The sequence below is a fragment of the Mercurialis annua genome, linkage group LG2, assembly GCF_937616625.2.
Source record: "Mercurialis annua linkage group LG2, ddMerAnnu1.2, whole genome shotgun sequence".
NCBI classification, from domain to species: Eukaryota; Viridiplantae; Streptophyta; class Magnoliopsida; order Malpighiales; family Euphorbiaceae; genus Mercurialis; species Mercurialis annua.
The window spans coordinates 4,637,179-4,655,629 of NC_065571.1; the positions used below are offsets into that span (position 1 = coordinate 4,637,179).

Sequence of the window (18,451 nt, forward strand, 5' to 3'; positions counted from 1 at the left end):
CGGCAAAGTGAAAGTGTTTGAGCTATTTCAAAATGTGTAAGCTAATTCGGACAAAAGACTCTGTGACGATAATAACTATGATTAGTAAATTCGAAAGAACAAATATTTAGAATCAAATAGGATGGAGCCTCTAAGAATGTACGGAATTTTTTTTTTAGAACTTGACATAAAATAAATTACGAATTGTTAATTATAATAAAATGAAATAGGAAATAAAATCGATGAGAACAAAAGATAGTATGAGCAAAGTGGCTAATCATGAAAGTTATAATGGACGAGGGAAAGTTCAAGAAAGTTTTGGAGCTAAAGGCTGACAATACATAAATAATGTCTGACGCATCAAATGTGTCAAATTTAAATTAAGTCAAAACGAAAAGTGGAAAATAGAAATGAAGTGTAAAGTGTGTATTTAAAGAATATAATAAACAATAGGTAATTTTAAGTGATTTATTTAATAGTTAAAAGTTACTATTAAAGTTACTATTAAGAAGGGAGTTATTAAATTTAAGAAAAGAAAAAGGAAAATTTAAATAAGAGACTAAGACAGCTTCTTTGGAAGCAATTTTGGGCGTGCTCGTCGAGATTTTTCGTAAAACCTATTAATGACACGCCAAGGGGGGTATGTCGTAAAGGATAACGACAAACCCATATCGATTTCAGAAAGCGAGACCTGCCTTAGGCAAGCAGGCAAACATATACCCTTAAGTAAGCCTATAAGTTAAAGGAAACCTAAGTTTAAAACCTACATAGGAAAGCCAATTCTGGATCAATTTCCGATCCCAAGAGGCGTTATTTCGGACTTGGGACCAAAATGAAAGTTGTAGACGGTGTTACATAGAATGAGTTTCAAGTGATAGATTAAAATTTGGATAGATTTTAAATGTTGGTTTTGTGGCCTGAAGTGGGCTAAAAACCTAAAGTTTACAAAATTAAGAAAAAGTGAATTTTAGTTAGTTTGGAAAACTAACTACGTGATGCATGGATTACATAATACAAAATAAGTATAAGTTTTAGAAAATCGTAGAATAAAATATTTTATGAGATTGTGCCTTAAGGGAATGGCGGAAGTAGTGAGCACTACCAAAGGAAAAGTTGATATTAAAATAATTGGATGATAAGCATTATAAGAAAATTCGAGGACGAATTTTTTTTTAGGGGGGAAGAATGTAATGCCCCGCATTTTTGGAGAAATGTTTAATTGGATTAAATATATTATTTAAGCCAAAGGGAGCTAAAATGAGGGAATTTCCGTAAAGGAGGCGGAAAGTGGCGTTTTGACGAGGGATTAATTTTAATAAAGTTGGACTATATATTAGATAAAGTTAGTTGGAATTAAATTTTATCTCGTATTTGGATATCGAGATAAGCATATTGAGATTTAATGGGAAAATTGGAGAAAATTCCCATTAAATGAAATAAATAATTTTAAAATGGATATTTAAATAATATCCGTAAATTTTGTCATTTGGATTATTCAAAGAGAATCCAAAAATATTTGGAATATTATTTTAAAATACGGGTTTAAGCGTGGCTAATAAATTATACGGCTAAACAATAGATTTTGAGGATAAGGCGACAATTAATATTTTGGAATAAAAGAAAAAAAAAAATATAGTCCGTATAATTTATAATCGAACAAAGTTTGGAATTAGCCCGAGAAAGTTAGCGACGTGATTAATTAATAAGATTAATTATTATGGATCTTAAATTATAAATAAGTGGAAATAAGAGATTAAGTGATTTGGGTTAAGTTTGAGGATTGGATTAAAAGAGCCCATTTGAAATAGTAAGCCCAATATCTTTTCTTTGAAGTCTAAAGTCTAGACACATAGCATTTCCAAAAGCTTCAATCTCTCATAACATTCATCTTCAACCTTCTACATTCAAGAACATGGAGAAAATAGGGTTCATGATTTAGTTTCAAACTTAAGGACCCACTTCTAAGAAGGATTAAATTGGTCATCTAGCATCCAATTGAAGCTGAAATTAGAGGTAAGAATCCTTAATCCATGGATGAAAATCAAGATTTTATGTTAAAATTTTATAAGTGTTCAATTGGGTTTCTAGTTGCATGTGTTAAGAATTAACATTAGATGATGAATTACTAAGTTTGAGGCTAGTAAAATTGTGAATTGAGGGCTGGAAATTTTGGGTTTAAGTAATGATATTATGGTTAAACAAGTATTGATAGGGATTAAAAAGTTGGATTAGATTAATCTAATAAAAAATTGAATTGGGATGAGTCTTAATCAATTAGTATTAGAGAACTCATGATTTTCAAAAGCTGGAAATTTTCTAATTATCACAAAATTATGATTTTTGAAAACCGGAAATTGGAGTCGGGTTTTGACGGAGGCATGGTGGCCGGTGAGAGACCGGTCAGGCCGTGGCGGCCTGACCCGTCTGCTCTGTTGAGCAGACCCAAGTCTGCTCAACAAGAGCAGGCGAGGTCTGCTCTAAAAGAGCAGGCCTGTGTCTGCTCTAAAAGAGCAGACCTGGTCTGCTCAAAAAGAGCAGACCGGCTGCTCTTAAGGAGCAGACCAGCTGGTCTGCTCAATGGGCAGACCAGCCGGTCGCTCCGGACCTGCGTGCCGCCGGAAATTTTCCGTAATTGGGGTATTTTCTGAATTTTAAAAAGGTTAATTTAAGCGTTAATGTAGAGTTGAAATTGAAAATTTTAATAAGTTTGATATATAATTTTCAAATGGAAGTTAAATGGATTATATCATAAAATTGTTATTAAATGTAAAACTTTAAAAGGATGAGGTTTGTAATGTCTAAGCAAATTTAATTTAAGTGAGGAGGTTTAAAGAATGATTTTAGAATTTGGGGATTTATGTGGATTATGACATAAATTAAAATCAAGCCTAAGTGCTTGAATGTAGAATTTAAAGTATAAAATAAAGTAAGTTGGGATTTAGCTTAAGTGTTTAATATGTAGGGATTGAAAATGTTTGATTACAAGATTTATTACGTAGTAAGTCGACTTGGTTAAATAGGATATTAAGAAGGCAAGAATAAAAATGGATGGATTTAGAGCCAAGTCAAGCGTAAGCGCTTGAATAGAAAAGCGAAAGTTTGTAAAAGTGAAATAGTTTTATGAGTTAAAATGTTAATTTAGCACTTGTTCGTATTATAGATTCTACGCTTTATCGGATTGGAGAATTAGAGGAATTGGAGTTAAGCAACGGGCTATATTATATTTTACATTTGGAAAATTTGGATTAAGCGATCAAGGTGAGTTCGCGATTTACTCTCGTTATTGTTATTTTATATGAATATGGTTACATGAATTTAATTATTGAACGCTTTAATTCAAGAACCTACATATTTACTTATAAAAATAATTCTAGTATTATTAAGACTTCATTAGTGTAGTTTCAAAAGTATAAGTTATAATTTTTTATTAATAACCTATTTTATCCTATAAACACTTAAAGTACATTATATCGTATAAAAGGGTCGCATACGAATAAAGTTGAAATTTTAATATTTTACGTTCTACTTTGTTATCGAATTATTATGTTCATTGATTTATTTAAGAGTATTATGAGTAAAAACAATTAGTGCCATATTGTAGTTACGCCTTCGAAAAGATGCATATTGTTTTAATTAGTATGGGGCGTATAATAAAGAATGTTTATTTATACAAGAAGTTTATAAACGCTTAATAAAGTACTTGTTACCTTAATAGTTTTATTTAAATATATATTTATTATGTGAAGTTTTATTAGACCCAATAAGTGATCCGTGGGGAAACGAGCTACCTATTGGGCGTCAATAGGCTGTGTGATCACCAGAATTGATACGAGTCTAGGCGTCTATGGTCAATATCTTGAAATGGTTAATTATGAATATCGATCGATTAATGGATTAAGGAGGACAAAAAGAAAATTGAGACACCAGGTAACTCGGTCGAACTATCTCGGGACCTGTGTCTCGTGGGTAACTCGGTCGAATTATCTCGGGACCCACAACTTGGGATTAAGTAGTGGCATGATGTAACTCGGTCGAATTATCTCGGGACTATGCCACGTGGTAGCGGGTAACTCGGTCGAATTATCTCGGGACCCGGCCACTCGGACGATATAATTGAAAAGTGATTATTATCAATTATGTCCAATAAGTCCGTAGCACTTGGGTTTAGGGTTTCGATACGGATCCGATATTGGAAGTCATTAAACTATATTTTTAAGTTTATTATCAAAATATGTTTAATCTATCGTTGTTATTAAAATATGTTTAATTTACGTTTATTACCAAGTTATGTTTATTGTGAGTTTTCGATTGGTTATAAAGAAAAATGTATTTGTTTAGTAATGCGACCTCGGTTTTAATTATAATAGCGATAGTAAATTGTGAACTCACTCAACTATGTCTGACCCGTTGATTTCTAAATTTTTCAGGCGTTCAGTAGATAGCGATCAGGTCGAGCCTCCACTCCTTGTTTCGGAAGGCTCCTTACGTTTTGCGTGTACAGCTTCTGACTCTCTAGCGCTGCAGTAGTTCAGACGTATACTTTTGTCGAGGTCCTATTAGCGGTTTATTGTATTTTGGTTTAGTAACCGCTCATGTCTATATCCTTTTGTTAGGCCTCGTTTTCTGATTAACAAACAAACATCAGAGGTAGCTTTAGTTTAAAACGCTTAATATATGTATTTTGTAAATGCTTAGAATGATACTTAGCGATATTTATATATATGTGTGTGCGGTTGTACAAGTCTGTTGTGCGACGTGGTTTGAGATTTTACAGGTGTTGGTTAGTTAAAAGTACAACCGTTATACTGCCAAATTTTTGAAAATGAAATACTTAAGTTTTAAAACAATTTATAAACGCGAAAAATTTTTAAGTAAATTTTAGGCTTGCTACGGGTTTTGGAACCAAAATTCCCATTCCCTAGCGCCGGTCGCGACTCGAGAAATCGGGTCGTGACAAAGTTGGTATCAGAGCAGTTGGTCCCGGATACCACTGCTTTAGGAGAGTCTACCTAGGAAACTACTGCAGCATAGGGTTTGTGTCATGTCTTGTTTTGAAATCGTTATTGTTATAAATTCTTAATGTGTTTTAGGTATGAAATATTAATATAGACTAGTGCTAGGTATAACATATTAAATTATGCATATTGTGTGTGAATAACGATTTAGAATGTGTATAGTATCTTATCGTGAAATTGTTTATATTGTAGTATGCCTGGATATAGGAGAGCACGAGTTTATGCAATGTCTGATGAGGAGGAAGCGCCTCCTGCTCAACAAGTTAGGCTAGGCAATGGTGGGCCACCTGAAGTCCATCAAAATGGGTTTTTAGCTGATGGCGAAGGATCGCCAGAAATCCATCAGAATGGGGTTATGAATAATGGAAATGGAAGAGTTGAAGCTCGGGTTAGATCAGTAACACCTGAAGAGTTACCTGTAGAGGAGGAGGAAGAGCCTAGTGAGGAAAGTGAACAAGAAGAGGATCCATCGGAAGATCCTTCTGAAGACTCTGACGTTGAGGTGTTTAGGAGCGGGCAGTTTTGGTCCGAGACTCATAGGTATCGTGATCATAGAGAAGTAGCGGCTTTGAGGGCCAATCAGGCGGAGGCAAGTTTGAATAGCCTCAGAGCAATGTTGAACACCTATTCTAGGGGTGTGCTCTCTATAGAAACTTACACTAGTGAGTTTCTTCGTATGATGCAAGCGGTTCCGCAAACTGGTAGGGATAATGAGGAAGTGAACCGTCGCTAAGTTAGAGGCTTAGGACCGGACTTTGCTGAGTTGTTTGATTTCACAGATGAACATATGGGATCATTAGCTAGTAGGGCTGCGGAAATAGTAAGTGAGCGTGAGTGGAATGATAATCCTGTCCAGCCTTTTTACTTCCCTCGTGAGAGGCCAGTGTCTCCGGTCCATAGAGATGAAGCTTCCGGATCGGTAGCTAGGGGAGTTAACGCTCCAAGGCGAGCTAGAGGACCTAGGATGAGGGTAGTGCGTCGAGGACGTAGGGCACCTGGTCAAGCCGCACCAGGTATTATTTAAATATGTGCATAACTTATGTTTATGATAAATGTTAATAGATAGGACAAGTAAAATGATGCGTAAATAAAAAAGCGTGAATTGAAAGGAATTTTAATTAAGTAGAACCCTTAAGTATGTTGCCTTAAAGAAGGAAATTCAGTTAGTAGAATTAAACTTAGCATAAAAAATTACTAAAGCTAAGAATCGCATAATTTATTAAATAAAATATGATTAGGATTATAGTACGAATAATAGATAGTAAAGTAAATCGTACAAGAATGGCATAGTGGGATTTATTTTAAAATTAAAACGAAAATAATGAGATAAATTATAGCTTTATGTTAAAGAATAACAAACGGCCAATAATGAAAATCTAATAAGCCATAATTTGACAAATTGAATAATATAATGCTTAGGCGAGGGAGTTAAGCATAACTCATTTAGTTGGTATAAGTAAACAAAAATAGGAACGTCACGGAGTTTTAGTCTGGAGGACTTACAAGTTTGTTGTTATAAAACTATTTTACGATTTTTAGTGGTACAATTGTGCGCAGACCCTGCATGAGGCATGTCATTCAAATCACCATAAAGTCATATTGACATTAGTATATGTATATATATTTTATATATAAAACAATTTTTTTTAAAAACAATAGATCATGCATCATACATATGCATATTCCAAAGAAAAGTGATTTGAAATTGCAACTCTTTAGTGATGAGAGGTGTCATCACTCTGTGGCGCAATTGTACTAAAAAATTTTCAATATCGATAAAGTGATTTACGATGATTTTGAAGAGAAAAGTTGAAATTGCCGGCAAAGTGAAAGTGTTTGAGCTATTTCAAAATGTGTAAGCTAATTCGGACAAAAGACTCTGTGACGATAATAACTATGATTAGTAAATTCGAAAGAACAAATATTTAGAATCAAATAGGATGGAGCCTCTAAGAATGTACGGAATTTTTTTTTTAGAACTTGACATAAAATAAATTACGAATTGTTAATTATAATAAAATGAAATAGGAAATAAAATCGATGAGAACAAAAGATAGTATGAGCAAAGTGGCTAATCATGAAAGTTATAATGGACGAGGGAAAGTTCAAGAAAGTTTTGGAGCTAAAGGCTGACAATACATAAATAATGTCTGACGCATCAAATGTGTCAAATTTAAATTAAGTCAAAACGAAAAGTGGAAAATAGAAATGAAGTGTAAAGTGTGTATTTAAAGAATATAATAAACAATAGGTAATTTTAAGTGATTTATTTAATAGTTAAAAGTTACTATTAAAGTTACTATTAAGAAGGGAGTTATTAAATTTAAGAAAAGAAAAAGGAAAATTTAAATAAGAGACTAAGACAGCTTCTTTGGAAGCAATTTTGGGCGTGCTCGTCGAGATTTTTCGTAAAACCTATTAATGACACGCCAAGGGGGGTATGTCGTAAAGGATAACGACAAACCCATATCGATTTCAGAAAGCGAGACCTGCCTTAGGCAAGCAGGCAAACATATACCCTTAAGTAAGCCTATAAGTTAAAGGAAACCTAAGTTTAAAACCTACATAGGAAAGCCAATTCTGGATCAATTTCCGATCCCAAGAGGCGTTATTTCGGACTTGGGACCAAAATGAAAGTTGTAGACGGTGTTACATAGAATGAGTTTCAAGTGATAGATTAAAATTTGGATAGATTTTAAATGTTGGTTTTGTGGCCTGAAGTGGGCTAAAAACCTAAAGTTTACAAAATTAAGAAAAAGTGAATTTTAGTTAGTTTGGAAAACTAACTACGTGATGCATGGATTACATAATACAAAATAAGTATAAGTTTTAGAAAATCGTAGAATAAAATATTTTATGAGATTGTGCCTTAAGGGAATGGCGGAAGTAGTGAGCACTACCAAAGGAAAAGTTGATATTAAAATAATTGGATGATAAGCATTATAAGAAAATTCGAGGACGAATTTTTTTTTAGGGGGGAAGAATGTAATGCCCGCATTTTTGGAGAAATGTTTAGTTGGGTTAATTATATTATTTTAGCCAATTGGAGCTAAAATAAGGAAATTTCCGTAAATGAGGCGGAAAGTGGCGTTTTGACGAGGGATTAATTTTAATAAAGTTGGACTATATATTAGATAAAGTTAGTTGGAATTAAATTTTATCTCGTATTTGGATATCGAGATAAGCATATTGAGATTTAATGGGAAAATTGGAGAAAATTCCCATTAAATGAAATAAATAATTTTAAAATGGATATTTAAATAATATCCGTAAATTTTGTCATTTGGATTATTCAAAGAGAATCCAAAAATATTTGGAATATTATTTTAAAATACGGGTTTAAGCGTGGCTAATAAATTATACGGCTAAACAATAGATTTTGAGGATAAGGCGACAATTAATATTTTGGAATAAAAGAAAAAAAAAAATATAGTCCGTATAATTTATAATCGAACAAAGTTTGGAATTAGCCCGAGAAAGTTAGCGACGTGATTAATTAATAAGATTAATTATTATGGATCTTAAATTATAAATAAGTGGAAATAAGAGATTAAGTGATTTGGGTTAAGTTTGAGGATTGGATTAAAAGAGCCCATTTGAAATAGTAAGCCCAATATCTTTTCTTTGAAGTCTAAAGTCTAGACACATAGCATTTCCAAAAGCTTCAATCTCTCATAACATTCATCTTCAACCTTCTACATTCAAGAACATGGAGAAAATAGGGTTCATGATTTAGTTTCAAACTTAAGGACCCACTTCTAAGAAGGATTAAATTGGTCATCTAGCATCCAATTGAAGCTGAAATTAGAGGTAAGAATCCTTAATCCATGGATGAAAATCAAGATTTTATGTTAAAATTTTATAAGTGTTCAATTGGGTTTCTAGTTGCATGTGTTAAGAATTAACATTAGATGATGAATTACTAAGTTTGAGGCTAGTAAAATTGTGAATTGAGGGCTGGAAATTTTGGGTTTAAGTAATGATATTATGGTTAAACAAGTATTGATAGGGATTAAAAAGTTGGATTAGATTAATCTAATAAAAAATTGAATTGGGATGAGTCTTAATCAATTAGTATTAGAGAACTCATGATTTTCAAAAGCTGGAAATTTTCTAATTATCACAAAATTATGATTTTTGAAAACCGGAAATTGGAGTCGGGTTTTGACGGAGGCATGGTGGCCGGTGAGAGACCGGTCAGGCCGTGGCGGCCTGACCCGTCTGCTCTGTTGAGCAGACCCAAGTCTGCTCAACAAGAGCAGGCGAGGTCTGCTCTAAAAGAGCAGGCCTGTGTCTGCTCTAAAAGAGCAGACCTGGTCTGCTCAAAAAGAGCAGACCGGCTGCTCTTAAGGAGCAGACCAGCTGGTCTGCTCAATGGGCAGACCAGCCGGTCGCTCCGGACCTGCGTGCCGCCGGAAATTTTCCGTAATTGGGGTATTTTCTGAATTTTAAAAAGGTTAATTTAAGCGTTAATGTAGAGTTGAAATTGAAAATTTTAATAAGTTTGATATATAATTTTCAAATGGAAGTTAAATGGATTATATCATAAAATTGTTATTAAATGTAAAACTTTAAAAGGATGAGGTTTGTAATGTCTAAGCAAATTTAATTTAAGTGAGGAGGTTTAAAGAATGATTTTAGAATTTGGGGATTTATGTGGATTATGACATAAATTAAAATCAAGCCTAAGTGCTTGAATGTAGAATTTAAAGTATAAAATAAAGTAAGTTGGGATTTAGCTTAAGTGTTTAATATGTAGGGATTGAAAATGTTTGATTACAAGATTTATTACGTAGTAAGTCGACTTGGTTAAATAGGATATTAAGAAGGCAAGAATAAAAATGGATGGATTTAGAGCCAAGTCAAGCGTAAGCGCTTGAATAGAAAAGCGAAAGTTTGTAAAAGTGAAATAGTTTTATGAGTTAAAATGTTAATTTAGCACTTGTTCGTATTATAGATTCTACGCTTTATCGGATTGGAGAATTAGAGGAATTGGAGTTAAGCAACGGGCTATATTATATTTTACATTTGGAAAATTTGGATTAAGCGATCAAGGTGAGTTCGCGATTTACTCTCGTTATTGTTATTTTATATGAATATGGTTACATGAATTTAATTATTGAACGCTTTAATTCAAGAACCTACATATTTACTTATAAAAATAATTCTAGTATTATTAAGACTTCATTAGTGTAGTTTCAAAAGTATAAGTTATAATTTTTTATTAATAACCTATTTTATCCTATAAACACTTAAAGTACATTATATCGTATAAAAGGGTCGCATACGAATAAAGTTGAAATTTTAATATTTTACGTTCTACTTTGTTATCGAATTATTATGTTCATTGATTTATTTAAGAGTATTATGAGTAAAAACAATTAGTGCCATATTGTAGTTACGCCTTCGAAAAGATGCATATTGTTTTAATTAGTATGGGGCGTATAATAAAGAATGTTTATTTATACAAGAAGTTTATAAACGCTTAATAAAGTACTTGTTACCTTAATAGTTTTATTTAAATATATATTTATTACGTGAAGTTTTATTAGACCCAATAAGTGATCCGTGGGGAAACGAGCTACCTATTGGGCGTCAATAGGCTGTGTGATCACCAGAATTGATACGAGTCTAGGCGTCTATGGTCAATATCTTGAAATGGTTAATTATGAATATCGATCGATTAATGGATTAAGGAGGACAAAAAGAAAATTGAGACACCAGGTAACTCGGTCGAACTATCTCGGGACCTGTGTCTCGTGGGTAACTCGGTCGAATTATCTCGGGACCCACAACTTGGGATTAAGTAGTGGCATGATGTAACTCGGTCGAATTATCTCGGGACTATGCCACGTGGTAGCGGGTAACTCGGTCGAATTATCTCGGGACCCGGCCACTCGGACGATATAATTGAAAAGTGATTATTATCAATTATGTCCAATAAGTCCGTAGCACTTGGGTTTAGGGTTTCGATACGGATCCGATATTGGAAGTCATTAAACTATATTTTTAAGTTTATTATCAAAATATGTTTAATCTATCGTTGTTATTAAAATATGTTTAATTTACGTTTATTACCAAGTTATGTTTATTGTGAGTTTTCGATTGGTTATAAAGAAAAATGTATTTGTTTAGTAATGCGACCTCGGTTTTAATTATAATAGCGATAGTAAATTGTGAACTCACTCAGCTATGTCTGACCCGTTGATTTCTAAATTTTTCAGGCGTTCAGTAGATAGCGATCAGGTCGAGCCTCCACTCCTTGTTTCGGAAGGCTCCTTACTTTTTGCGTGTACAGCTTCTGACTCTCTAGCGCTGCAGTAGTTCAGACGTATACTTTTGTCGAGGTCCTATTAGCGGTTTATTGTATTTTGGTTTAGTAACCGCTCATGTCTATATCCTTTTGTTAGGCCTCGTTTTCTGATTAACAAACAAACATCAGAGGTAGCTTTAGTTTAAAACGCTTAATATATGTATTTTGTAAATGCTTAGAATGATACTTAGCGATATTTATATATATGTGTGTGCGGTTGTACAAGTCTGTTGTGCGACGTGGTTTGAGATTTTACAGGTGTTGGTTAGTTAAAAGTACAACCGTTATACTGCCAAATTTTTGAAAATGAAATACTTAAGTTTTAAAACAATTTATAAACGCGAAAAATTTTTAAGTAAATTTTAGGCTTGCTACGGGTTTTGGAACCAAAATTCCCATTCCCTAGCGCCGGTCGCGACTCGAGAAATCGGGTCGTGACAAAGTTGGTATCAGAGCAGTTGGTCCCGGATACCACTGCTTTAGGAGAGTCTACCTAGGAAACTACTGCAGCATAGGGTTTGTGTCATGTCTTGTTTTGAAATCGTTATTGTTATAAATTCTTAATGTGTTTTAGGTATGAAATATTAATATAGACTAGTGCTAGGTATAACATATTAAATTATGCATATTGTGTGTGAATAACGATTTAGAATGTGTATAGTATCTTATCGTGAAATTGTTTATATTGTAGTATGCCTGGATATAGGAGAGCACGAGTTTATGCAATGTCTGATGAGGAGGAAGCGCCTCCTGCTCAACAAGTTAGGCTAGGCAATGGTGGGCCACCTGAAGTCCATCAAAATGGGTTTTTAGCTGATGGCGAAGGATCGCCAGAAATCCATCAGAATGGGGTTATGAATAATGGAAATGGAAGAGTTGAAGCTCGGGTTAGATCAGTAACACCTGAAGAGTTACCTGTAGAGGAGGAGGAAGAGCCTAGTGAGGAAAGTGAACAAGAAGAGGATCCATCGGAAGATCCTTCTGAAGACTCTGACGTTGAGGTGTTTAGGAGCGGGCAGTTTTGGTCCGAGACTCATAGGTATCGTGATCATAGAGAAGTAGCGGCTTTGAGGGCCAATCAGGCGGAGGCAAGTTTGAATAGCCTCAGAGCAATGTTGAACACCTATTCTAGGGGTGTGCTCTCTATAGAAACTTACACTAGTGAGTTTCTTCGTATGATGCAAGCGGTTCCGCAAACTGGTAGGGATAATGAGGAAGTGAACCGTCGCTAAGTTAGAGGCTTAGGACCGGACTTTGCTGAGTTGTTTGATTTCACAGATGAACATATGGGATCATTAGCTAGTAGGGCTGCGGAAATAGTAAGTGAGCGTGAGTGGAATGATAATCCTGTCCAGCCTTTTTACTTCCCTCGTGAGAGGCCAGTGTCTCCGGTCCATAGAGATGAAGCTTCCGGATCGGTAGCTAGGGGAGTTAACGCTCCAAGGCGAGCTAGAGGACCTAGGATGAGGGTAGTGCGTCGAGGACGTAGGGCACCTGGTCAAGCCGCACCAGGTATTATTTAAATATGTGCATAACTTATGTTTATGATAAATGTTAATAGATAGGACAAGTAAAATGATGCGTAAATAAAAAAGCGTGAATTGAAAGGAATTTTAATTAAGTAGAACCCTTAAGTATGTTGCCTTAAAGAAGGAAATTCAGTTAGTAGAATTAAACTTAGCATAAAAAATTACTAAAGCTAAGAATCGCATAATTTATTAAATAAAATATGATTAGGATTATAGTACGAATAATAGATAGTAAAGTAAATCGTACAAGAATGGCATAGTGGGATTTATTTTAAAATTAAAACGAAAATAATGAGATAAATTATAGCTTTATGTTAAAGAATAACAAACGGCCAATAATGAAAATCTAATAAGCCATAATTTGACAAATTGAATAATATAATGCTTAGGCGAGGGAGTTAAGCATAACTCATTTAGTTGGTATAAGTAAACAAAAATAGGAACGTCACGGAGTTTTAGTCTGGAGGACTTACAAGTTTGTTATTATAAAACTATTTTACGATTTTTAGTGGTACAATTGTGCGCAGACCCTGCATGAGGCATGTCATTCAAATCACCATAAAGTCATATTGACATTAGTATATGTATATATATTTTATATATAAAACAATTTTTTTTAAAAACAATAGATCATGCATCATACATATGCATATTCCAAAGAAAAGTGATTTGAAATTGCAACTCTTTAGTGATGAGAGGTGTCATCACTCTGTGGCGCAATTGTACTAAAAAATTTTCAATATCGATAAAGTGATTTACGATGATTTTGAAGAGAAAAGTTGAAATTGCCGGCAAAGTGAAAGTGTTTGAGCTATTTCAAAATGTGTAAGCTAATTCGGACAAAAGACTCTGTGACGATAATAACTATGATTAGTAAATTCGAAAGAACAAATATTTAGAATCAAATAGGATGGAGCCTCTAAGAATGTACGGAATTTTTTTTTTAGAACTTGACATAAAATAAATTACGAATTGTTAATTATAATAAAATGAAATAGGAAATAAAATCGATGAGAACAAAAGATAGTATGAGCAAAGTGGCTAATCATGAAAGTTATAATGGACGAGGGAAAGTTCAAGAAAGTTTTGGAGCTAAAGGCTGACAATACATAAATAATGTCTGACGCATCAAATGTGTCAAATTTAAATTAAGTCAAAACGAAAAGTGGAAAATAGAAATGAAGTGTAAAGTGTGTATTTAAAGAATATAATAAACAATAGGTAATTTTAAGTGATTTATTTAATAGTTAAAAGTTACTATTAAAGTTACTATTAAGAAGGGAGTTATTAAATTTAAGAAAAGAAAAAGGAAAATTTAAATAAGAGACTAAGACAGCTTCTTTGGAAGCAATTTTGGGCGTGCTCGTCGAGATTTTTCGTAAAACCTATTAATGACACGCCAAGGGGGGTATGTCGTAAAGGATAACGACAAACCCATATCGATTTCAGAAAGCGAGACCTGCCTTAGGCAAGCAGGCAAACATATACCCTTAAGTAAGCCTATAAGTTAAAGGAAACCTAAGTTTAAAACCTACATAGGAAAGCCAATTCTGGATCAATTTCCGATCCCAAGAGGCGTTATTTCGGACTTGGGACCAAAATGAAAGTTGTAGACGGTGTTACATAGAATGAGTTTCAAGTGATAGATTAAAATTTGGATAGATTTTAAATGTTGGTTTTGTGGCCTGAAGTGGGCTAAAAACCTAAAGTTTACAAAATTAAGAAAAAGTGAATTTTAGTTAGTTTGGAAAACTAACTACGTGATGCATGGATTACATAATACAAAATAAGTATAAGTTTTAGAAAATCGTAGAATAAAATATTTTATGAGATTGTGCCTTAAGGGAATGGCGGAAGTAGTGAGCACTACCAAAGGAAAAGTTGATATTAAAATAATTGGATGATAAGCATTATAAGAAAATTCGAGGACGAATTTTTTTTTAGGGGGGAAGAATGTAATGCCCCGCATTTTTGGAGAAATGTTTAATTGGATTAAATATATTATTTAAGCCAAAGGGAGCTAAAATGAGGGAATTTCCGTAAAGGAGGCGGAAAGTGGCGTTTTGACGAGGGATTAATTTTAATAAAGTTGGACTATATATTAGATAAAGTTAGTTGGAATTAAATTTTATCTCGTATTTGGATATCGAGATAAGCATATTGAGATTTAATGGGAAAATTGGAGAAAATTCCCATTAAATGAAATAAATAATTTTAAAATGGATATTTAAATAATATCCGTAAATTTTGTCATTTGGATTATTCAAAGAGAATCCAAAAATATTTGGAATATTATTTTAAAATACGGGTTTAAGCGTGGCTAATAAATTATACGGCTAAACAATAGATTTTGAGGATAAGGCGACAATTAATATTTTGGAATAAAAGAAAAAAAAAAATATAGTCCGTATAATTTATAATCGAACAAAGTTTGGAATTAGCCCGAGAAAGTTAGCGACGTGATTAATTAATAAGATTAATTATTATGGATCTTAAATTATAAATAAGTGGAAATAAGAGATTAAGTGATTTGGGTTAAGTTTGAGGATTGGATTAAAAGAGCCCATTTGAAATAGTAAGCCCAATATCTTTTCTTTGAAGTCTAAAGTCTAGACACATAGCATTTCCAAAAGCTTCAATCTCTCATAACATTCATCTTCAACCTTCTACATTCAAGAACATGGAGAAAATAGGGTTCATGATTTAGTTTCAAACTTAAGGACCCACTTCTAAGAAGGATTAAATTGGTCATCTAGCATCCAATTGAAGCTGAAATTAGAGGTAAGAATCCTTAATCCATGGATGAAAATCAAGATTTTATGTTAAAATTTTATAAGTGTTCAATTGGGTTTCTAGTTGCATGTGTTAAGAATTAACATTAGATGATGAATTACTAAGTTTGAGGCTAGTAAAATTGTGAATTGAGGGCTGGAAATTTTGGGTTTAAGTAATGATATTATGGTTAAACAAGTATTGATAGGGATTAAAAAGTTGGATTAGATTAATCTAATAAAAAATTGAATTGGGATGAGTCTTAATCAATTAGTATTAGAGAACTCATGATTTTCAAAAGCTGGAAATTTTCTAATTATCACAAAATTATGATTTTTGAAAACCGGAAATTGGAGTCGGGTTTTGACGGAGGCATGGTGGCCGGTGAGAGACCGGTCAGGCCGTGGCGGCCTGACCCGTCTGCTCTGTTGAGCAGACCCAAGTCTGCTCAACAAGAGCAGGCGAGGTCTGCTCTAAAAGAGCAGGCCTGTGTCTGCTCTAAAAGAGCAGACCTGGTCTGCTCAAAAAGAGCAGACCGGCTGCTCTTAAGGAGCAGACCAGCTGGTCTGCTCAATGGGCAGACCAGCCGGTCGCTCCGGACCTGCGTGCCGCCGGAAATTTTCCGTAATTGGGGTATTTTCTGAATTTTAAAAAGGTTAATTTAAGCGTTAATGTAGAGTTGAAATTGAAAATTTTAATAAGTTTGATATATAATTTTCAAATGGAAGTTAAATGGATTATATCATAAAATTGTTATTAAATGTAAAACTTTAAAAGGATGAGGTTTGTAATGTCTAAGCAAATTTAATTTAAGTGAGGAGGTTTAAAGAATGATTTTAGAATTTGGGGATTTATGTGGATTATGACATAAATTAAAATCAAGCCTAAGTGCTTGAATGTAGAATTTAAAGTATAAAATAAAGTAAGTTGGGATTTAGCTTAAGTGTTTAATATGTAGGGATTGAAAATGTTTGATTACAAGATTTATTACGTAGTAAGTCGACTTGGTTAAATAGGATATTAAGAAGGCAAGAATAAAAATGGATGGATTTAGAGCCAAGTCAAGCGTAAGCGCTTGAATAGAAAAGCGAAAGTTTGTAAAAGTGAAATAGTTTTATGAGTTAAAATGTTAATTTAGCACTTGTTCGTATTATAGATTCTACGCTTTATCGGATTGGAGAATTAGAGGAATTGGAGTTAAGCAACGGGCTATATTATATTTTACATTTGGAAAATTTGGATTAAGCGATCAAGGTGAGTTCGCGATTTACTCTCGTTATTGTTATTTTATATGAATATGGTTACATGAATTTAATTATTGAACGCTTTAATTCAAGAACCTACATATTTACTTATAAAAATAATTCTAGTATTATTAAGACTTCATTAGTGTAGTTTCAAAAGTATAAGTTATAATTTTTTATTAATAACCTATTTTATCCTATAAACACTTAAAGTACATTATATCGTATAAAAGGGTCGCATACGAATAAAGTTGAAATTTTAATATTTTACGTTCTACTTTGTTATCGAATTATTATGTTCATTGATTTATTTAAGAGTATTATGAGTAAAAACAATTAGTGCCATATTGTAGTTACGCCTTCGAAAAGATGCATATTGTTTTAATTAGTATGGGGCGTATAATAAAGAATGTTTATTTATACAAGAAGTTTATAAACGCTTAATAAAGTACTTGTTACCTTAATAGTTTTATTTAAATATATATTTATTACGTGAAGTTTTATTAGACCCAATAAGTGATCCGTGGGGAAACGAGCTACCTATTGGGCGTCAATAGGCTGTGTGATCACCAGAATTGATACGAGTCTAGGCGTCTATGGTCAATATCTTGAAATGGTTAATTATGAATATCGATCGATTAATGGATTAAGGAGGACAAAAAGAAAATTGAGACACCAGGTAACTCGGTCGAACTATCTCGGGACCTGTGTCTCGTGGGTAACTCGGTCGAATTATCTCGGGACCCACAACTTGGGATTAAGTAGTGGCATGATGTAACTCGGTCGAATTATCTCGGGACTATGCCACGTGGTAGCGGGTAACTCGGTCGAATTATCTCGGGACCCGGCCACTCGGACGATATAATTGAAAAGTGATTATTATCAATTATGTCCAATAAGTCCGTAGCACTTGGGTTTAGGGTTTCGATACGGATCCGATATTGGAAGTCATTAAACTATATTTTTAAGTTTATTATCAAAATATGTTTAATCTATCGTTGTTATTAAAATATGTTTAATTTACGTTTATTACCAAGTTATGTTTATTGTGAGTTTTCGATTGGTTATAAAGAAAAATGTATTTGTTTAGTAATGCGACCTCGGTTTTAATTATAATAGCGATAGTAAATTGTGAACTCACTCAACTATGTCTGACCCGTTGATTTCTAAATTTTTCAGGCGTTCAGTAGATAGCGATCAGGTCGAGCCTCCACTCCTTGTTTCGGAAGGCTCCTTACGTTTTGCGTGTACAGCTTCTGACTCTCTAGCGCTGCAGTAGTTCAGACGTATACTTTTGTCGAGGTCCTATTAGCGGTTTATTGTATTTTGGTTTAGTAACCGCTCATGTCTATATCCTTTTGTTAGGCCTCGTTTTCTGATTAACAAACAAACATCAGAGGTAGCTTTAGTTTAAAACGCTTAATATATGTATTTTGTAAATGCTTAGAATGATACTTAGCGATATTTATATATATGTGTGTGCGGTTGTACAAGTCTGTTGTGCGACGTGGTTTGAGATTTTACAGGTGTTGGTTAGTTAAAAGTACAACCGTTATACTGCCAAATTTTTGAAAATGAAATACTTAAGTTTTAAAACAA

The 18,451-nt window shown here is 33.5% G+C and overlaps 1 protein-coding gene and 2 long non-coding RNA genes across 4 annotated transcripts; all 3 read left to right on the forward strand.

Moving 5' to 3' along the window:
• Nucleotides 1-1,868: 1,868 nt before the first annotated feature.
• LOC130015177 (uncharacterized) lies at nucleotides 1,869-4,720 on the forward strand. The gene is made up of 2 exons (XR_008790209.1): nucleotides 1,869-1,992; nucleotides 4,407-4,720. It is a non-coding gene; the product is annotated as an uncharacterized LOC130015177 (long non-coding RNA).
• Nucleotides 4,721-5,161: 441 nt separating this feature from the next.
• On the forward strand, nucleotides 5,162-11,532 carry LOC130015158 (uncharacterized). Of its 2 annotated transcripts, none has more exons than XM_056104806.1 (2): nucleotides 5,162-6,007; nucleotides 11,219-11,532. In XM_056104806.1, exon 1 carries the CDS (start codon nucleotides 5,188-5,190, stop codon nucleotides 5,725-5,727), a length of 540 nt encoding a protein of 179 aa, XP_055960781.1. In that variant the 5' UTR covers nucleotides 5,162-5,187; the 3' UTR covers nucleotides 5,728-6,007; nucleotides 11,219-11,532. The 2 variants fall into 2 exon arrangements, 1 of the variants encoding a protein (XP_055960781.1); XR_008790177.1 differs by lacking the exon at nucleotides 5,162-6,007 and adding an exon at nucleotides 8,663-8,804.
• Nucleotides 11,533-15,493: 3,961 nt separating this feature from the next.
• On the forward strand, nucleotides 15,494-18,345 carry LOC130015174 (uncharacterized). The gene is made up of 2 exons (XR_008790195.1): nucleotides 15,494-15,617; nucleotides 18,032-18,345. It is a non-coding gene; the product is annotated as an uncharacterized LOC130015174 (long non-coding RNA).
• Nucleotides 18,346-18,451: the final 106 nt, after the last annotated feature.

What these genes read in the sequence shown, in the direction of transcription:
- LOC130015158 (XM_056104806.1), top strand. Translation starts at nt 5,188, where the DNA reads ATGCCTGGATATAGGAGAGCACGAGTTTATGCAATGTCTGATGAGGAG.